Here is an 18,728-nt window from a genome sequence, read left to right on the forward strand (position 1 = left end):
CTGCTCCCGCCCACCAAACGTCAGACAACCCTGAGCTTGGCCACAGACTGAACGGCCCCTCCACAGCACACTTTCTTCTTTGCTCTGGAATGGTGTCCGGCCGCGACGACTGCTTCTATGCTTCGAGTCACAAATACCACGAGTCGAACCGCCCGTTTCACCGCTCCCCTGCCGGCACTCCCGTCCATCCGGCACAATCGCTACGTTAGTCCCTCTACGCCGCCTTCGGGCACACCGGCCTCGACATCCACGGCCACCCACACGGGTCCGCCTACCGCCATGGTTGCCCTCCCGCTCTTCAAGCTCGGCTCGCTCTTCATTCGACACATTTCCAAATATGGCGCAGTACGTGATGTCGTCGTTTTTGGGCAGTTTCCTGCTCGCCCGCTCAAAAGACTCCCCGGCTGACCGTAGGCACCGAACCCCCGCAGAATCGTATAAAATTACAGGCGCACGAGCACCCCGGCTTTCGCAGGTTCGCCGCCCGCTACGGGCAGTACATACACCAGTTCAACATGCGCATGAATGTGTCCCTGCTGCGCGACACCGCCGCCGAGCTGCGAGCCAAGGAGAAGGCCCAGGCACCCACCGTCAAGACCAAAGAGGAAGTCGAGAAGGAGGAGAGCAGAAAACTGCGGCCGAGGACGGGCACTACAACCACAGAAGAGGGCGCCAAGAAGAGAATGAATTTCCTTCAGGTCTGGCGCCGTAAATTCCGGCCCCTGCCCGAGGAGAAGGCCGTAGACCTCTTTGCTGACGTGCTCGGCGACGCCTTCATCCTCTTCGTGGCCAGCGCCATCATCCTCTACGAGTACCAGAAAGCGGCCCAGAAGCCCGACGCCAACCACGAGAGGATCAAGGAACTCACCGCCCGCTTCGACGAGCTCGAGCAGCGCGAGGCGAAGCTGCTAGAGGCCGAGAAGCAGCAGCAGGAGCGCGTGCGACTGATCGAGGCGGCGCTACAGGGCTTCAAAGACCCGGCCACGAAGAAACCGCTCTTGGAGCCCTCGCCTTTGCCCGTGGCACTGCCGGAACTGCGACCGTCTGCAGCTGGCGGCGTGCCTCCACAGAGCCCTCCGGCAGCGTAAAAGTCTCCTCCTCCGCATTTCATTATAGATTTGTATTATAGCAACTCTGCATATACCCGGCGCATGGCGGCCTATGTTTCAACCTTGACGGGCAACCAGGGCGCACACTTCTCGGAAGTATGACGCTGGTGTCTGAGACAAGACGATTTGGGTGGACAGTTTTAGACATTTGTGCTTTACTTGCTTGTATACCATCACCACTTAGCTCAGAGGATATATTACAATTACGTTCGAGCGATTCTAGAAATGCTACCAGAGGTCATCGTGACGATATGCCGCTCCACTGATTGATGCATGTCTCAGTATCAATGGGAACACTTTGCTTGTTGATTTCACCACTGCACGAATACATTGAAACTAGCCCCAAACCTCCACAGCAACGCTCACTAGACTCTGCTGCACATGTCAAGTACAAGTCTATATTGAAATCAGCCTTCTCTTAAGGCTTCCCGGGCTTTGGCATCTTTACAGGGAACGGATAGGTGTTATTGACTTGTGTATAAAACCTACCGCGATATCAAATCGGGCAATGCGCGCACCTCCCAAAGAAGCGCTCCACGGGCGCCAACCGTGATGAGAGACATGCACACAACGATCGACAGGCACGGAAGGAGCAACCCGTGTGATGTACGAATTGATCGACGCAGACCACCGGCATTCTAAGTACAAGTGTTCAAAGTCGTGCACACAAAAACACCACCAAGACTTCTGCCCGCTCAATGGACCGAACATACGAGACCGCTCCGGCCCTTGAAAGCGTCAAGCCCGCCTTTCAAGCTGTGCAGAATCAATCTTGGGAGACAGGCCCGTGCGACAAAAACACATGTTTCTTTGCGCCGCCGGCCCTTTCTTCACGAAAAACAGCCAGCAGCTTCTAGATCCCTATCTTTGTCGCACCATGGACAGGCTTCAGTTCTGCACCAGTCTCCGCCAACGCCCAGCATGCAGTAACGCGGTGATGGCCTTTCGCACCGCCAAATGGAGAGGTATGTATGGAAGCAAGTCTGTTTGTACATCATACTCTCCAAGGCGTCACAGCAACTTTCATGAGACCTGAACGCTTACTCTACTGCAGAAGCCAGACTAGAGACCCACGATGCCGCCATGCTCCTCCCAGCCCAGCAGTCTCGCCAGCTGCACGAGTCTGTGCTGCGCGCGAGCTTTGTGTCGACGAGCGACCTTGATGTCGATGACGGGACTACAGCAGGCAGTACATTTTCGGCGGGTACCTGGCAGCGTATCGAGCGGTTGTACTACCTGAATGGCAGCGGCCAAGATTCGGTCATTGTGTTTGTCCTCGAATATGCTAGCAAAGACAATGCCGCGTCTAGTAGCCGTGCGATGAACCTCTATACAAAACTGCAAGCCGAGTACGTCATGGGACCAAACCTCGCTTTTTACATCATGTTGAGGTCTAGCCACCTGACAATGCCCATGTCTGTCCTCAGCCTCATGGAAAGCGATCTTGTTATCCCCGTCGTCCCTTGCGCAACGTGGGAGCTAGTCCCACAGACACTCGTAGCCTTCCATCGACAGTTGTGCGTCAACCGCCGTCCAAAGCTGGTGCCACGAGCCCAGAACAACAACGCCTCAATCGAGCAGACTCTCGAAGTGTTGCGGCACAGTATCACCCACAAACCACTCTCGGACCACAGTATCCACGTACTGACGGACCTGACGACTGGATTCCGTGATTACTTGGACAAGCTCGACGACCCTGAAGCACAGGAGAAGATCTTGGGGTATCTCGGAGAGGAAGGGCAGCGGGCGCTTGCGTTTTGGCTGGAGGACTTTGTAATGGAATAGGCTAGCGCTGTGGCTCTCCAGACTTGAACATATTTCTCGCGCGGCAGAGCCCATTCCTGTTGGGTCCTGCACTGAGCGCCATCATGGGTGGCTTGCCTGCGCGAACCTTTCATGGCAGAGCTGACACGATACCTGCACAGCTTGTCCCACGCTCATCTACTCTACGAGTCTGATTGTGGCGTGTTCTTTGGAGCAGCCTGAAGTCACGCCTTGGCAGTGTGCCCGTGGTGTCTGTGCTTGGAGGTGATGGCTCAATACGTCGCTGACCGATCAATCACACTCTGCACAACCATTTGATCCTAATGGTCCCAGAGGATATTTAATCCAGGAACTAAGAAGTATGTGCCCAAGGGCCGAAGCTGCATCTGTCCGCTTGTGACAAGGGCATTTGGCCAAGCGCGGGCCTGCATGTCTGGGGATGCGAGCCTATAAATAAACCTGTGCCGTGCTCATATGATTCCGCATACACTAGGAACGGTGACATCTAGGCACGCCGGCGCGCACGCCAAGGACGTGGTTGCCTGCAGATTGGCATCCAACAGGGACAAGTTTCTGGGTTCGCCCACAGCCCCGAACATTCGCACAAAATTTGACTGTTCTTCTACCTGTCAGGAGTTATGAACAGGCCGCGAAGGGTTTTGCCAGTAACGGATGCGCAATAGAGACATGCGGCACCTTGGGGAGAACGAAGCTCGGAGAAGGCATGACGGCACGAGAGTGGATCTCCAGCTGGATCTCATGTTACTCATGGCAGCCACGTGCGCAGAGAAATGCCCTGGTCCATCAATTGAAGCCAGTCACGTCGAAATGCTCCGGAGTCTTTGATCGGCCAACAACGAATCATGTACATGAACCAAGGAATCAAATTCCATGCTATTGCTGAAAGCTGTGGATGGTCCAGTCTGGCGGCCCCCAATGGCCAGATTCGGTCGCCCCCACTGTCACGGCCTCGCCAGCTCATCTGAACCAATAGAAATAGCCCTCGAGCCGCCGACTCGCTTGATTGGGAAATTGTGTACTGGGCGCGTGCCGCTAATGCAGAGCTTTCCTTTTGCTCACAGGTCAAAGCGAGATCCCCAGATCTAACGGTCCCCGAGCTTTTGCTCGGCGGTGGTTTTGTGGATTCTTGATAATTGGTAAGTCGTACGGTCCTGTTTGGCGGTGAGATGTGGCTTGCCGTATTTGGGTCATGTGGCCGTCTCCCATTTTTATCGGCTCGTGTCGACCCGAAATGGCCGCCACAATCACTGTCACCTAATGACATTGATCATGTTTGGGTGCTGGATGGTCACCGAATGGCATGTACTGCAGTTGCGCATCAGGTCTGACGCAAGCCGGGAAGCGCGCATCTTCGCTGCAGTAAAGCGCGAGGAAGAAGCTGCACGCCGCACGTCGCATGTCGTACATTCATTCCTGGATGTGCATGGCCTGTGCAGAGTTGCGACTGAGAGCAGGCTGCTACTGCAAGGAGACCCGCAACACCCTGGCCTCGGAGTAGAAGTGCTGAGTTCGTCAGACTAGAGCCTGTGTTTCCAAACGGCGGCAAGCTTCGGCTGACTGCCGTCTTGATTCCAAACAAGTGATCGGGGATCGTCTCGTCCCTGAGATATGATGGAACAATCGTCCCAAAAGTTGGGTTTGAGACTCTAGAGTGATCGCTTGCAGAAAGCTGACGAGTTCTCTGCATCATGAACCTCGTCAAGGCCCAAGCTCTTACAGGGTTTTACGCTAAGACACCTCCTGTGGGCAAGGATGCTGACCAGGGTACACCCCGGCCACAAAACACAACGTGCCTCAGCAGTGCCAGGCCCGACCATGCGGCTGTGTCTTGAGTTGTCTTGATTTCCGGAGAGCTGGAGAATTCTCTGTGAGAAGGAGTAACGTGGGAGGCCGTGATCATCGCCTTGGTTGCCGTTCTGCCCATGATTGAAGGCAGTCTCCGACAGGTCTGGGGCGCAAGGTGCGACGTGCAGATGGCGCCCCCCCCCCCCCGCCCCAAATTGTAGACGGTACCGAACCCCAAGGGATCGGCTTCTGACTAGCGATCATGTGGCTGAATGCAGCGATCTGATCTTGAAGACCGTTTTGCGCTGATGTCTGCAATCGATGACTAGCTGGGCGACGCATCTCCACCGGCTAACGGAGATCGCATGCTGAAACTAACAGGATCGAGGCCCAGTGATGTGCATTTTGCTGTATGCTGCAGAATCTGTCAAGGGTTGGCCCGCCGGCTGCAGACGGAGACCCTGGCGGCGCACCATTGTCAGGGACCTGGGAGGCCGCAATGGTTCTTCCGGCTCGAAGTTCGAGGCTCCTTGACTTGGTGAGCCTGGGCAATGCTTATGAGTGTGGTCGGCATCGACAGACGCAAGCACAAGTCTGCAAGACCTTCGGTCTCTCGATGTCCCTAAGAGGGAATATACTAATGAGTCGTAGGCGGTGCTTACGCCGGCCGAGCTTGGAGGTAATCAGCCGTGATGAGGCTCTTTCAGACGAGTGGGCGAGCTGCAGACACGGAGGAGGAGAGGAGAAGATGTGTGGGGCGGCCGGGCGCTGGACGACCCCCCGGCGACACTGCAGCGACGAGGAGTGTCGCACCTGCCCATTGGCCAGCGCCTCCTGTAGCCGCCAGGGCTGCCCTGCCCCACGCGGCCAATCACCTCTGGGGGCGCCCCCTCCACCGTCGGCAAGGTGCTGCCCTCGGCCGCATGCGCCGCTGGCCACCGCCAGCCACCGCCCACGGTAGCCGCTCCACCTCGGCGGCTCGACAACTTGGCCTCGCTGACCTGGGCCCGTCACGCGCTGCCCGTATTGGTCGCCGCTGGCAGCGATGGATGCACAATCAATCAATCAGCCAGTCAATCTATCTACGTCCCGAGTGCGCTCGATCCTGGGCGCTGGTGCATACATGGCGTACATACATGGCTGTGAATGTTACAAAAGAGCAGCGTGCCCTGCGCCTGGCAGCCCTGCGTCCCGCCCGTCTCAAACCCGCCCAAGTGCTGCCCCCTTCGTCGTGCACCGCCAGACAACCCGACGCCGTTGCCGTCTCGGATGCGGCCCCTTGGGACACGGCCCTGCCCTGCCCATGAGCCCCCTATGCCCGCTGTCGTCCCAGACCGTACCACCAGAGCCGGCACATCAGACGACGCCGCCGCCTGAGCTCCTGCCTGCGCCCCTCGCAACGGCATCCCATCCCCCCTGCTCTCCCGAGAGCACCTGAAGCAACACGGGGGAGACCAAGGAACCGCTGGCAAACTGTGGGCTCGCTCCCGACAAAGTCCAGCCCAGCACCGCCGCCGCCCGTTGCAATATAGCCAACCGCCGGCCCGGTCTGCCCACGCCTACTGCCGCCTCCTTCTCTCCTCTCCCCTTCCAGTGCCTGCCGCATTCGTTGTTCGCTTCAACCACTCGCTGTCTTTTCTTCTCGCCTCGTGTGTGCAGGTCTGGTTACCTCGCAGCACTTCGATTCGCTTCTCCGCCCTCGACTTCTTTCTTCTTTCCGGCTCCTTTGGTCGTATTCTCCGTGCCGGGCACTCGTTTCGCATAATCCTTTACCATCTCTCAGAGGGTCGATCCTTCGCCAATCGTTGTAATTCCTTCTTTAGACGCTAAGCTTTTGGGTCGCCTTTCGACTGCGAAGATACGAGGAATCGGGAAACGGAAAATCACCGAAAAGAGAAGAACAGAGAAGCCGTCGCAAATAAGACGCCTCAGAAGGGATATCTCTCAACCTCAAGTCAGCTACGAACACATCTGCAACAGCAAAACGCGACCGCCGCCTAGACCCGCCAACCAGCAACAACCGTCAAGATGGGCAGACTTATCAAGAACCACTGGGCCCGCCTGATTGTCCTGACCGCAGCTTCATGTAAGTCGTACTCCCCCCCTTTCGACGCCCGCACGCTCAGATCGGGAAAGAGCCTTCGCGACTGACACGCTTATTTTGTTGCCCCCGTTCCAGACCAAGTATGTGCTGCCGTGGAGGGCTTCTTCTGGCCCAAGATCTTCTTTGACTTCTTGACAAAGTCGCTCAACCCGGTCGTCATGCCTCTGCCGATACTGCAAGTCATCAACCTGGTCATGGGCCTTGCCATGATGGCCTGGGAGTTCCCCCTCAAGCCAATCGCCGGCTCCAGCATCCACCGCAGCCTCGAAGCCCGCCTGGCCGTCCTGCCGCTCGCAGCGCTCGCCTCGATCCTGATGTACCAGAGCACCAACTCGGCAATCTACTACGTCACAGCCATGGTCGTCTACTTCTGGGCGTACAGCGAAGGCGAGGTATGTAATGCAGAAAGCACCATCACTCTGGCAAAAGACGCTCCTCATGCTAACTCCCCCCGTCTCTTTGTAGATCATCTGTGCAAAGCCTTGGAGTCTCCCCCAGCGTGGTCGCCCCGGCAAGGTGTAAGAGAGAGAGAGAGAGAACTTTAGAAAGGGGAGAGAAAGAGGTTTCGGTCTGCTCGATGTTGGATCTCCGCTTTTGTACAATTCAAGATCTCACGACCACCACCCCCAAAGAAATCGAGCAGTTACCAACCACCAAATTTCCCGTTTTTCAGCCAAAATGCTCCAAACCGCAACCCGAGCAGGAGACCCGTGCACGTTGCTGAGCTCGGCTGGGCATGTATTGGCTTTTTTCTCGTCAAAGGGGATGATGAAACCCCCATGGATTGATGGATGGATGGATGGATTGATGGATAGAAGGTTTCCAAGAGCAGAGCAAAGGAGGGGGAAGCAAAGCAGGATTTACATGGGGGTGGGAAGCACACACACAGGTAACCCCCAGGCCTTGTGGCTGGAGGAAAGGGCCGTGTGTGGTAAATCTTCCTTCTCTCAGCCGATACCCATATTCTGGAGGATGGATTCTTGCTAAATGTTCAAGTTTATATGAGAAGAAGACGGGGCAGGAGAGACTCTATTTTGAAATTACCAATTTTTTGAATCACCAAAAATGAACAAAGACAAAAGAAAATATAAAAAAAAAACCGGGCAGGAGAACATTTACAAATGAGAATACCCCTGAACTGACCAATTTGCCGGAGTACGGCAAACTGGGGCCATACCGAGTTGTGTGAGCAGTAAAATCACACCATCATAGCCTCGGGGGAATACCCTAGGAACAAACACTGCAACTTCGTAGATTCATCCCATGCTCGCTCACGCACTCTTCACTCAAGTCTCCTCTGACTATCACATTGGATGATCGCGATCTCCTTGCTGAAATGAGAGCCCCTGCTAGCCGGACAACGGAGACGTGCGTAATGTCTCTCATCCCATGGCGACAGAAACTTTGATTGCATGGACCAGAGACATAACACAATATGCCCTCGTGTGGACTGTGCCGGGATGTGGGACTGTCAAACACATGGAGCTCGTCAAACAGCTTAATCAAAGTGGCTCAAGTCGCTGAAATTGATTCTGTTTGGCTATTCATATCTCATGCGTTTCGCATTATAAGATTACAGAGTTGGGAAGTGCTTGCTGTCAAGGGCTTGTCCCTAGGGGCTTTCGCTCCTGGTAAACCTTCGAGATCGCAGAAGATTGAGATCCCTCTTGCACTAGCACCAGCCTTGACCTGGCGACAACGCTTTTCGTCTACAGCCTCCTGATAGCTGGATAGCGTGTACAGTGTCGTGCTGTGGCGAGCCTATAGAAATGCCTGCGCAGCAGAGGAGGCGCGCGAGGCTTTCTGTCTGGCCGAACCGCTATTCTCTATCTAGAGGGCTGGCTAGAGAGTTGGGAGCCCTGAGAGTCGTTCTTGGGACCTTGGCGCTCGGGGAACTGTAGAGTAGCGATCATTAGCACGTGGCCATTATTCAGAGTGAGTAAGCACTCGAGAACAAGAATTACTGACCTGAGACTCCTGAACTGTGCCCTTCTCCAAGATCACCTTGATGACATCGTCCTCGCCGGAAGTGCCAAACTCGTTCTCAAGGGTGGCTTTAGACGCATCGTCGAACTGGCCCTGGTTGCCTTGCCTGTAGAGCCGATTGTGTTAGCACCCTGTTCTCTTCACTTATCATGAGGTTTAGTGCAGAAGAAGCCAAGTTATCTCTGGAGTCTTCACGCGTGTGCGAGTAGAGTCACGCTCAGATGCCCCATCCACTGCACCGCTCCCGTTGGCATCATTTGGGGCACACGACCGGTCCAATTGCCCGGTCTGCTGGAACATCCTGCCGTGGAAGTCACGAGACATGCGGAGGCAAGCCCAATTGGGTCTGTCCCGAAGAGCTGAGAAGAGATTGCCATTGGGACTTACTTGTGGGTGATGAAGATCTTGAAGGCCGATATGAAGTGGGCGAGGGGGACGGACTTGTCCGACTGCCACTTCTTGTAGGCCTCGAGGTCGTCAAGGAAGATGATGAAGTCCTCCTCCTTGCCCTTGTAGTGGACCTTTGTCTGAGTGGTGGCGCCCTTGACCATGTTGACGGTGTTTGTGTTGGTAGTGGGGGAGAGGTAAGTCTTGGTGAGAGTGAGGGTGAAGTCGTTAGAGAGCTGCGGTTCTCGAGCTGCTGCAGTGGTGAAGTTGTCGTAAAAGTATGATGAGTTTGGGAAGGGGAAAGCAGACGGATGGTGTGAAAGGGCGGGGGAGCTTTTAGAATTTAACGAGTCACACGTCCTTGGTCTGGCACCGGCGTTGACGGCTGAGGGCGCACCCCGCGGCAGGTCGTGGCAGGTGCGTCCTTAGCTTCGTCCACTCTTGCCTGGCGATGCCGTGCTCTGCCGTGCTCCCGTCATGCCAGAGCTACGTCATGAGACAAGGACAAGCAGCCGGCGGGCCCAGGCAGGCCGGCACCTGCCTGCTTATTTGGTGTGGGGCGCCCATCACGAGCTTCAGGAACATTCCCTCCTGGTCCCCAGCCCACATCCAGCCGCGCACGGCAGGCAGCACGGAACAGCATTGTACCTGGGCCCTCTGTTGCACATTACGTCCGCCCGAGCATTCCAGGCTGACCCAATTGCTTGCTGCGGGCCAGGCACAGTATCTGGCAATGTGCACGCGACATCGTAGCCGACTGGTTGTTTTCGAAAGCAAGCTCCTTCCCCGCAAATAAACAGCTTGCTTCTCTTTGCAGCATATGTACCCACAGGCCACGGAGTGACGTCATTCCCCGCGACAGCTCTCCACATCCACGTCAGGCACTTTGACAGCTGTACGCTAGCTTTGTTCCGTGGGACTGAGCACTCTTGTTGGTGGACGAGCAGGTCAGAAACTGACCCCAGCACATTGCTGCGTAATATTCGTCTCAGAGATAGTCGTATGCTTGTGCTGTGTTTCCTAGTATTGTAACGATGCTCACGTGTGGGTGAGTACATACTACGCTCCCAACGGCCCTAGTACATGAACTCCGGCAGGCCATGTGAAGACCTGCATACCGGCACTGATACAGAGCCCCTGGCGCTATTGCGCAAGCATAAGGCGAAAAGCGCATCCCCCACCTATCGGAAAAGGCTGCGAAGTCCTGACGACCTGAGCTCTCGGTTCAAGGTCTTCACCCGAGCCCACTTTTTCCCCAACGGTCCATGTTGTTCTCGTACTACAGGCACTGCCCGATGCTCCACAACGTTCTCCTTTTCTAGGATACGTGACGAGACAGACTTGATGGATAGCCTTTTGTGCCGGCTGCTGTTGACCGAGGCCGTCCGAAGGATAGGGCTTCCACAAGTCAGCATGTCCTCTCCCCTCCTCAGAACTTCGTACGACTTGGCCGACTTAAAGCGTGGTACGCTGTCACGGTGAGGACCAAGGTCGGATGCGGCCCCACTGTCCAAGGCGTGCGGAAGACTGCTTTTGCTTCGTTCGGCTTCATCCCTGATCATGGGAAGTCCTGGCTCGGGCTCTTCAATGTCCTCCACCGAGGATGTGTACTCGCCACAGCTCGTCCGTGGCACGACCCTGCCGCTGTCTTGCTTCTTGGCTACTGGCCCGAGCGGTGTTGTTCGTTTTGAAAACGAGCTAGAGATGCTTGCCACACTGAGCTTGCGCATGACGGTAGATGCAGAGTTGCGCACCAAGTGCTCACTTCTCGAACGACTCGTCATGCCCGGGAAAGGCAAGGTCTCCCTACTCCACACATCCGCAAGCAAAACCTCCAACCTGACTCGCTCAGCTATAGCAGGGGCTAGCGTGTTCCGCGGACTTGTTGTGAGTAGTGATTGTGACCGGCTGATGGTCGATCCTGATGCTTGAGAAGAACTGTCTTTGATTGTTGTTGTGTTTTTGAGCACCACTTGGCACAGCGCGGATTTGGACCCAACAGTAGTTGCTCGCTGGATAGAGACGCGACGAGCAATAGTTCCTGAGTGCTTGTCAGTAAACCTCTTCGTCTTCATCCAGGGAGTCTGGGTTCGAAAATTACCAGGCTTGCCAAAGATCGTCCCAAGGCTTTTGATGTTCAAGCTCATCGAATCTGAGGGCGCAGCCTCGCAGACGCCGAAATTTTGCTCAGGATCGGGCCGAGTGAGGCGTGAGCGCCATTCAGACTCTTCCTTCGGATTACAGGCAGTCATTATGATTTCGTACAATTGGCAGTCGTGCTCAAATACAAGCTTCCAGGAAAAGGGAGCGGTGTGGCATTGGAGTCCTGGACAAATGTCAGCACGGCATGATTTCGTGGTCGGCCTGCGGCTTGGTCTCACCTCGCCCATTGTCGACTTCCTCGATCCGAACTCCGCCGAGACCGACACACAGCCGAATGAGGTATCTTTGATCGCCTTTGTCGGCCGTTGCAAGGCAGAGCCGGTCCTTGTACAGCAGCGAAATCATGTAAACCCCTTCGACCCCATTATCACTCTGCCAACAGACATGCAGGACCCCACAGAGCTGGATCTGCCCAAAAGACCGGGTCTTGGATCGGGACGCCGAGTCCATTTTCTGTGTATGCTGTCAATACTCTTTCACGCGATGTGGTGCACGACCTACGTACCTGACTAGGGTAGGCAAGGCGATCCTGTAACAGCCATGTCTTTTCCAAGGAAGCCTTTACGTCGGGATCATCGGTTGCTCTGTTGATCTCAGTAGTAGCTTCTCGCAGCCGGAATAGAACGTCCTCTATTTCCATATGCGAGCCTGGGCAGTCGCATGCCGGGGTATACTTGAGCAGCTCTGAGAACAGTAGAGGATACCGGCAGACTCTCTGAATTGGGTTGACGAGCAGATCCGCGATCGTGAGGGACTTTTTGAAATCGTCTAGGTTCTGCTGTTCCGAGCCAATAGAAGCTGCGAGCGCTTCAAGACCCCTTTGGTATGACTCCCATCCGGGAATAGTCTGATTAGCTGATGCCAAGTCCTTGATCATCATTTCATACTTGGCACCATACTCTTCATACACGAAGAATCGATGTGTTCGACGCGCAAAAATTCGCGCCACCTCTGCGGCTACCACCGGGTCCGCAACCATACCGCTGCCAGCCTGCGACCTTCTCTTGTCGCCTCTATGCTCGTCAACCGAGTCGAGACTGTGCCAGCGGTGATGGCGTTTGGTTGGCACCACACTGGAATGTACCCCCAGGGCCAAGCCGTCGGCTGTGGGGAACTCAGAGCATGGAACCACCAAATGGAGTTCGCTAAGCATTTCTTGATGAAGTTCCACGATCTCCGTGAGATTTCTGTTTATTGATTGCCGGAGCCCTTCGTGGGTGGTAGGCATAGAAGCCAGAATTGTGACATAGACGTTCATCAAAAACTGACATCACTGATATAGCTTTCCTCGGTGCTCAAAAGCTCTTCCAAGATGCGCCGACGTTGTAAGGATCGCTCGATGACCTCTGCATCTGGGTTTGCGCTTGCGTCGAAATAGCTGTCTTCAGAGAATCTGGGGGCCGGTGTTGAGGCTCGGCTGCTTCGTTCGGTCCACCCATGGGAAGAGCGTGCCGGCAACCGCCTCCTGGGGGCCATGAGACTGGTGCTGGCGAGGCTGATACTAGCACTGTGGACAGCTGTCAGGAAGGCGAAGGAGGATCCTGACGACGACTGTCTCGTCAACAGGTGAGGACGAGAGTGCTCAGGATGGAGATCGTTTGCCCCTCTGGAGCAATCTGCGATGTCCAGAGCCGCTGACCTTCGAGCCCTCCTATGCAGGCTCTGCATCCATTTCTGAAAGGGTCTGTGTCCAGCCGCTGCATGAGTCCCCGCCTGGCGTTCGGCCTCGACTGCGACTTCAATGGATGGTATAACCACGCCTGAAGGCCTCGATATGTCTTCTGGTGGGCTTGTCTCCGGCTCAGGTCTCTCTGTGCAAGCTTCCCACGTGGCCTTAGCATCGAAATAGGAGAAGTCGAGACCGTCCAGATCAATGTCCGAAACTGTTTTCGTGGCGCGCAATGGCGATATGGCAGCTGCGTACTCATCCATGGCTTGCCTAGAGACGTACAGAGAACAGCTTCGAGGCCCATCTCGCGGGTGGTGGTGGGGGCTTGCGACGGCGGCGGCCATTGTTCAAGCAGTCTGTTCCAAGAAGGTGAAGATAATTGGGGGTCCAAGACAGCCAAAAAGCATCAAAGCATGTTGGTCATGATGCAGAACGAGTGGAGAGCAAGAGAGGCTGCCCTGGGCATGTCGGGCCCCCAGTAGACCTGGCGCGAAAATGTGAGGACCTGTGGCAGAGCAGCTGTTTGGGCCGGTCATGTGCGTCTTGAGGTTGAGACGGCAACAGAGACAATGGCAGGCACAGCGCTGATACGGTCCTACCTGCCGATCGAGGGAGTCAACGTCACCAAAGGGCAGGAATGTAGGGCCGAGGGGTGATATGGCAGCAGGCCCATAAACTCAAGCCACAGTCAGCCTGTGTTCTCGTCAGGTGTCTAAGTACAATACACTTTGGGCGGCCCCCGTGACAGGCTGATGACACTTATCTTCCGACTCCGGATACCGACACGAAACTTTGTGCAATGGAGACACAGCCTGTCACTGTATATGAATAATGTCTGGGAGAATAGACAACGAGCAGCGGATCCCCTCCACACGGTAGGTGAGACACGTGTAGGTCTATGGCACTAAATTTCGAAGGTGGGAGCACGAGAGACTGGGACTGGTTTTGCGAAATGCTCTCTCGAGAGAGGCTGCGACCGTGATGTGACGAAGAAGAGCACGAGACAAGCAAAAGCAGTCAGAACGCCGGTCCTTTGAGAAATACACTATCGACGCGACAATCTCCCGCGGAGAGATAGTGTACGCCGGCGAGCAGCGTAGACACTGTATTACGTTCTCTTTTCGGCTGGGCCGGCCTGCGGAGGCGTTGCTAGCACGGGAAGCACGACAAGGCGGCCATGCAGGCTTGCTGCACACTAGCACAATGTGCATCACGGCTAGCGAATTAGCATCGCTACAATATGCGTCATAAGGGGTAATGTCTGCCCAGCAAAACATTTCCCATCAGGGAGATCCAGGATCCACAGATAACTCTGGAACCTTGTCGACAGCGACATCGACAGCGTCATAGTTGCAAATCATGCGCGAAAACGGCGCTGTAGGTGATGAGGAACAACAGATCCGCCGTGTCCGTGCTCTGGCGTAGTGCGTGGCCATTACAGAGAGACACTGGAACCACCAAGTTGTTCGGCGACCATTCTGCTGGCTTCGCACCTTCAATATACCTCGGTAGTCATCTGAGGACTCCCATACGATGAAAAGCCCGAATGGCGGTTCTTGGTCATCCTGATGCGCGTGCATGGGACCGTCAAGGGCCCTGCCTTCATCGTTCTCACCTTGGGCGACTAATTAAATTAGAGCCCAGATCCCATCGTGATGCCTTGGCACGTCGCTGGCTCCAATGGAATGCAGCCCTGAGCTTGACGGGTGTTTATGAGCCCCAGTCATGCAGGGGACAAGCGCCGATCTGCCGCACCTGGGCGGGTCTGTTCCTGTTTCCCTCCACCTTCCACAAGCTCGGAGCCCGGGCTTCCAGGTTGTGGCTGGTGGACTCGAGGTCAAGCCACACAACCACACCAGCCACAGTTCGAGTTCGGCACATTCGCGTAAATACTTGACCCAGACCCACTTTTGATACCCGCCCCACCAATTTGCCCACACCAAGGGTTATTGGCAAAATCAGCCCCGTGCAGTGAAACTTTTCGGGCCCTTCCTCCCTGACCTTGCCTTTGAGGAATCTCCATCGACGATACTAACGACAACCCCCATCTAGCGACATCACCGTCAACAACCGCAGAGATGGCCAAGGAAGCTCCCGCCCGCTCCGGGCTCACCATCGGTCTTAACCGTGGCCACGTAAGATGAACCACCCACACCGCCCGTAGCATCACCACTTTGCCCACATCCGAACCACACAACACCTACTCTCCGTGCGCACGGCAAAACCTGCGAGCAAGAGCCAGAAAGCGACCGATCGCCGAAAAGCCCCGCCGCAGCAATGTCTCGCGCGAGAGAGAAGAGGAAAAAGAGTGAAGAAGGAGGCAAGAGATCCGACCACGAGCGCCCCCGACGCCGCTGTTCGCGAAGGGGAAGGAGGAATGAATAAATGAATGGATGGATGGACACACACATCATGCATACATTACATACCAAACGGAACCCTTTCACGACCACCGTCTCACCTCGTGGAGGATCTCTGCTCTTGCTACATTTCTGCGTCGCATCCCACACGCACACAAAAAAAGTCATGGCAGACGATGGACGCTGGGGCTGACTGGAATACTTTTGCTCGTATAGAAAACCACCGCTCGCGTCGTCAAGCCCCGTGTTTCCCGCACCAAGGGCCACCTGAGCAAGCGCACCGCCTTCGTCCGTGACATCGTCAAGGAGGTTGCTGGGTAAGTCTTTATCCCAAGAAAACTGATGTGCTTTTTTTTCTTTTTTTCTTCCAATTCGAAAATAAAGTTACTAACGTGGTTCGCTTGTCAGCCTTGCCCCCTACGAGCGCCGTGTTGTTGAGTTGCTGCGCAACAGCAAGGACAAGCGTGCCCGTAAGCTCGCGAAGAAGAGGGTAAGCATCCAGCGCTGTTATATCGACTTGATCGCACAATAGTCAAGCTAACAGCATCACAGCTCGGTACCTTCGGCCGTGCCAAGAAGAAGGTCGACGAGCTCCAGCGCGTCATCGCCGAGTCTCGCCGCACTGCTGCCCACTAAGCAGGTCCTGATCCATCTTTGAAAAGTAACAAAAAAACTTTCGAAATGGGCGAGACTTTCATGATACTATCCCTCCCATGGATCATCTGAAATGAAGATCACTGGGAGAGGTGGATCATGCGTGGCGGACAAGATGTATCTGCTGCCAGGCTCTGCAGACGGCAGCCCACCGCGCCACGAAAAGGCGTGCGGGAATGAAGAAGAAAAAAAATGTTGTTAAGGTCTAGATACCAACAGGGACAAAAATTATGGCATGGTCCGGCGTCATTTTTATGGAAGGCAATTGATTTTCTTTCACGACTCAAGACCGTGAGCTTACACTCACATACGATGACTCCTCTGGTGGAATTGCCTCCGTAGATGATATCTCGATCCGACAATGATATACCAAGTTCGCACTGACAATGTTCTGATGACGCACAGCCAACGGCGCGGTGTACAAGAACCTCCTTCCTACGTACATGTATCGTGTCACCAATTGTAAAACTTTTTTGGATAGCATCTGTCCATGATACGTTGGATTACGCTGAATGGTCTAGCAAACAGAACGCTATCAAGCCCAAACTCCATACAAATGCGATGCTTCCCATGTCGTCAATCATCTTATTTTTTGCTGAAGCCTTTCAGCCACTTTGGCTTTTTAAAGCCAGATCCGTCACCACTAGCGCTTGGCTTGCTCTGAGCCGGCATGCCTGTCATGGATGAGCCGTTGCCAGCCTCGTTCGCCTTGCTCGCAACATCAGGTATGTCTGGGATCCTGACTTGTTGCGCTTTGCTGGCAGCACTATCCTTAAGAAAAGGTTTCTTGCGGATCTCTGGGGACACGCTCTCGTCCCACACGAAGTTGACGAGAGTGTTGGTGCGCAATTTGTAGCCAGTGATCAACTTGCCTGCCGACTCATTGGTGTCTCGAATGAGCTCGCGAGGAGGGATGACAAGCTTAAATGCCGCTGTAGGATTCGCCATCTGTGACCTGACATCGGCATACAAGACGCTACCAGTATCATCCTGGCCGTATTCTCGCTCGAACATCGTGTTGTCGGGATGCCTGACTCTAATCAGAATTTGTTGCGTCTTCGCCAGCGCCTCCTTTTGGGCAGCAGCTTTCTCCTCGAGTTCGCGATCGGAAAGCAGCCGCTTGTTCTCTCCCAACGATTTCAGCAAGCTCTGATGAGCACGGGCCTGTTCGATACCAGGAACGAAGGCCTCATCCGCATCTTTGTCGACAGCGGCTGCTGGCGCGGTTGAAGACGGCGCTTCGTATATTCTAATAGGCCGAGCTTCTGTTGAAGTAGGAGGGGGCCCGACGACCATAGTATTTTCATCGCTGGCTTGCTCTCTAACTGGTTCCTCGCTCCGTGGTGTCGTTCCGGAAGTGAGTTCCATCTGTTGACCAACTCCTGTCGACAGTGTCGATTCATGCTGAGGCGCAACAGGTTGAGAAGAGGCGGCCTCTGATTGCGAAGTACTCTCCGTCTGGGTGTTAAGAACTTCGCTCGACTGTGTCTGTTGAGTCTCGGCATTCGCTGGCTGCTTGTCGGCAACGTCCTCCTTGAAATACTGGTCTATCTCAGTAGTCGCTTCGAAGAAGGTCCTCTCCGTCCTCTGGAATGACAATCGAAGCAGAACTCCACCGGTGTTGTAGCCGAGCTGCGACAAGGTCTTCTGGAAGTCTGTAAAGGTGGACAGCTTCTGGGTGTCATTGCCTAGCTGGACAACAGGGGTCTCGTAGTAGAGCTGCCCGCTGCCAGAGCCATTCGCCGTCGCCGGGATTCCTCGCTCGGTGAAGTTGCGTGCTCTGCCCTGGGCGTCCTTTTCGCTCTCGAACTGACGCAGGACCTTCCATATTGTGTAATCGCTAGGAAGCTTCTTCGTGAGCCTGCCTCCCTCGGGAGGCGGAAGCTGGAGCGCAACGCTGATTGGTGTTGGAGTGTTTGAGCGAGCGACAAGTTCGAGCCTTGCGCCCTGTACAAGGCCGGAAGTGCGGTATGTGTGGGAGAGGTCGACGAGCTTCGATTTGTGCCTGAGCTGGAAGCGTGCCGGAGAGACCTTGAGCTTCTCGCAGGCCTGCTCGAGAACTTCGGTAAGGCGGGTGCTGGGGTTGACCTTGATGACGACTTGCCGGAGGTCAGTGCCGACGACCTTGACGTTTGACGCCATCCGTGGATGAGTGAGCGTGACGTTGCGAGCAACAAATGTACGATCCGTCTAGCCAACAGCTGAGTCTATTTGCAAAGAAAGGCGCTTAGGTCCGTGTTTCCGTGTTGGCAAGCGGATGCCACTTGGAGGTTTGGAGGGCTGGGGGGACTTGTATATCGAAGCGGGAAGTCGACCCTGGCCAGAGCATGGCATTGTCAGGTGGGGGAGCAGGTGGCGCAAGCATTCGTGCCTGGCCCGGTGCCTGCGGGGGAGCTTCGAAGGCCCTGGAAACGGGTGGGCAAGGCGAGGATGGTCGCTAACACGCCCAGACAGCTGGCACCGCAACGCAAGCACACAGAGAGGCATCACAGCAACAGGGCGGCAGTAGGTAGATGGCGAGCACGCCTCTGACGCAGGAAAGCTTCGAAGCTGTTTATGGTCATGGCATTCACGAAGAACAGGGGACCTTTGGCTGAGATGCAAGATGCGGTAGTGGGTTACCCGGCAGCGGGCAGCCTGCGGCAGGAGGGAGGCTGCGCGGGGCGGGCATCCTCTGGTAGGTCGTGCGTGCGTGCACCTGCCGCGACAGCGTGTTTGCCTGTGCG

The 18,728-nt window shown here is 55.3% G+C and overlaps 7 protein-coding genes across 7 annotated transcripts; 4 read left to right on the top strand and 3 right to left on the bottom strand.

Annotated features, from left to right (window-relative positions):
• Window positions 1-35: 35 nt before the first annotated feature.
• B0I36DRAFT_382093 (optic atrophy 3 protein-domain-containing protein) lies at window positions 36-1,346 on the top strand. The gene is made up of 2 exons (XM_046160892.1): window positions 36-345; window positions 432-1,346. The coding sequence occupies exons 1-2, from the start codon at window positions 118-120 to the stop codon at window positions 1,086-1,088; spliced, it is 885 nt and encodes a 294-aa protein (XP_046015459.1). The 5' UTR covers window positions 36-117; the 3' UTR covers window positions 1,089-1,346.
• Window positions 1,347-1,986: 640 nt separating this feature from the next.
• On the top strand, window positions 1,987-3,144 carry B0I36DRAFT_382094 (uncharacterized protein; the record flags this gene model as incomplete). Its single annotated transcript, XM_046160893.1, has 3 exons — window positions 1,987-2,074; window positions 2,164-2,882; window positions 3,035-3,144. 3 exons carry the CDS (start codon window positions 1,987-1,989, stop codon window positions 3,065-3,067), a joined length of 840 nt encoding a protein of 279 aa, XP_046015460.1. The 3' UTR covers window positions 3,068-3,144.
• Window positions 3,145-6,707: 3,563 nt separating this feature from the next.
• Window positions 6,708-7,305, top strand: B0I36DRAFT_360751 (uncharacterized protein; the record flags this gene model as incomplete). The annotated part of the gene is made up of 3 exons (XM_046158372.1): window positions 6,708-6,765; window positions 6,859-7,175; window positions 7,249-7,305. The coding sequence occupies 3 exons, from the start codon at window positions 6,708-6,710 to the stop codon at window positions 7,303-7,305; spliced, it is 432 nt and encodes a 143-aa protein (XP_046015461.1).
• Window positions 7,306-8,763: 1,458 nt separating this feature from the next.
• On the bottom strand, window positions 8,764-9,299 carry B0I36DRAFT_212137 (ribosome maturation protein; the record flags this gene model as incomplete). The annotated part of the gene is made up of 2 exons (XM_046148930.1): window positions 8,764-8,875; window positions 9,157-9,299. Coding segments are annotated over 2 exons (255 nt in total), but the record flags the coding sequence as incomplete, so codon positions are not given.
• Window positions 9,300-10,258: 959 nt separating this feature from the next.
• On the bottom strand, window positions 10,259-12,727 carry B0I36DRAFT_91699 (uncharacterized protein). The gene is made up of 4 exons (XM_046163580.1): window positions 11,825-12,727; window positions 11,538-11,772; window positions 11,258-11,482; window positions 10,259-11,197 (listed from the first exon to the last, which is right to left on the bottom strand). Exons 1-4 carry the CDS (start codon window positions 12,575-12,577, stop codon window positions 10,338-10,340), a joined length of 2,073 nt encoding a protein of 690 aa, XP_046015463.1. The 5' UTR covers window positions 12,578-12,727; the 3' UTR covers window positions 10,259-10,337.
• Window positions 12,728-15,066: 2,339 nt separating this feature from the next.
• On the top strand, window positions 15,067-15,984 carry B0I36DRAFT_347165 (60S ribosomal protein L36; the record flags this gene model as incomplete). Its single annotated transcript, XM_046156539.1, has 4 exons — window positions 15,067-15,123; window positions 15,565-15,665; window positions 15,757-15,818; window positions 15,881-15,984. 4 exons carry the CDS (start codon window positions 15,067-15,069, stop codon window positions 15,982-15,984), a joined length of 324 nt encoding a protein of 107 aa, XP_046015464.1.
• A 589-nt stretch (window positions 15,985-16,573) lies between these two features.
• On the bottom strand, window positions 16,574-18,461 carry B0I36DRAFT_318203 (GLUT4 regulating protein TUG-domain-containing protein). Its single transcript, XM_046153259.1, has one exon. It carries the CDS (start codon window positions 18,142-18,144, stop codon window positions 16,588-16,590), a length of 1,557 nt encoding a protein of 518 aa, XP_046015465.1. The 5' UTR covers window positions 18,145-18,461; the 3' UTR covers window positions 16,574-16,587.
• Between the last annotated feature and the right edge of the window lie 267 nt (window positions 18,462-18,728).

The sequence above is a fragment of the Microdochium trichocladiopsis genome, assembly GCF_020744255.1.
Source record: "Microdochium trichocladiopsis strain MPI-CAGE-CH-0230 chromosome Unknown B0I36scaffold_3, whole genome shotgun sequence".
NCBI lineage: Eukaryota > Fungi > Ascomycota > Sordariomycetes > Xylariales > Microdochiaceae > Microdochium > Microdochium trichocladiopsis.

Coding starts and splice junctions, on each gene's coding strand:
- B0I36DRAFT_382093 (XM_046160892.1), top strand. CDS start 118: ATGCTTCGAGTCACAAATACCACGAGTCGAACCGCCCGTTTCACCGCT. Junction 346..431: donor ACATTTCCAAATATGGCGCA/GTACGTGATGTC, acceptor GAACCCCCGCAG/AATCGTATAAAATTACAGGC.
- B0I36DRAFT_91699 (XM_046163580.1), bottom strand. CDS start 12,577: ATGAACGTCTATGTCACAATTCTGGCTTCTATGCCTACCACCCACGAA. Junction 11,773..11,824: donor GCCTTGCCTACCCTAGTCAG/GTACGTAGGTCG, acceptor CAGCATACACAG/AAAATGGACTCGGCGTCCCG. Junction 11,198..11,257: donor GACGATCTTTGGCAAGCCTG/GTAATTTTCGAA, acceptor ACAAGCACTCAG/GAACTATTGCTCGTCGCGTC.
- B0I36DRAFT_318203 (XM_046153259.1), bottom strand. CDS start 18,144: ATGGCGTCAAACGTCAAGGTCGTCGGCACTGACCTCCGGCAAGTCGTC.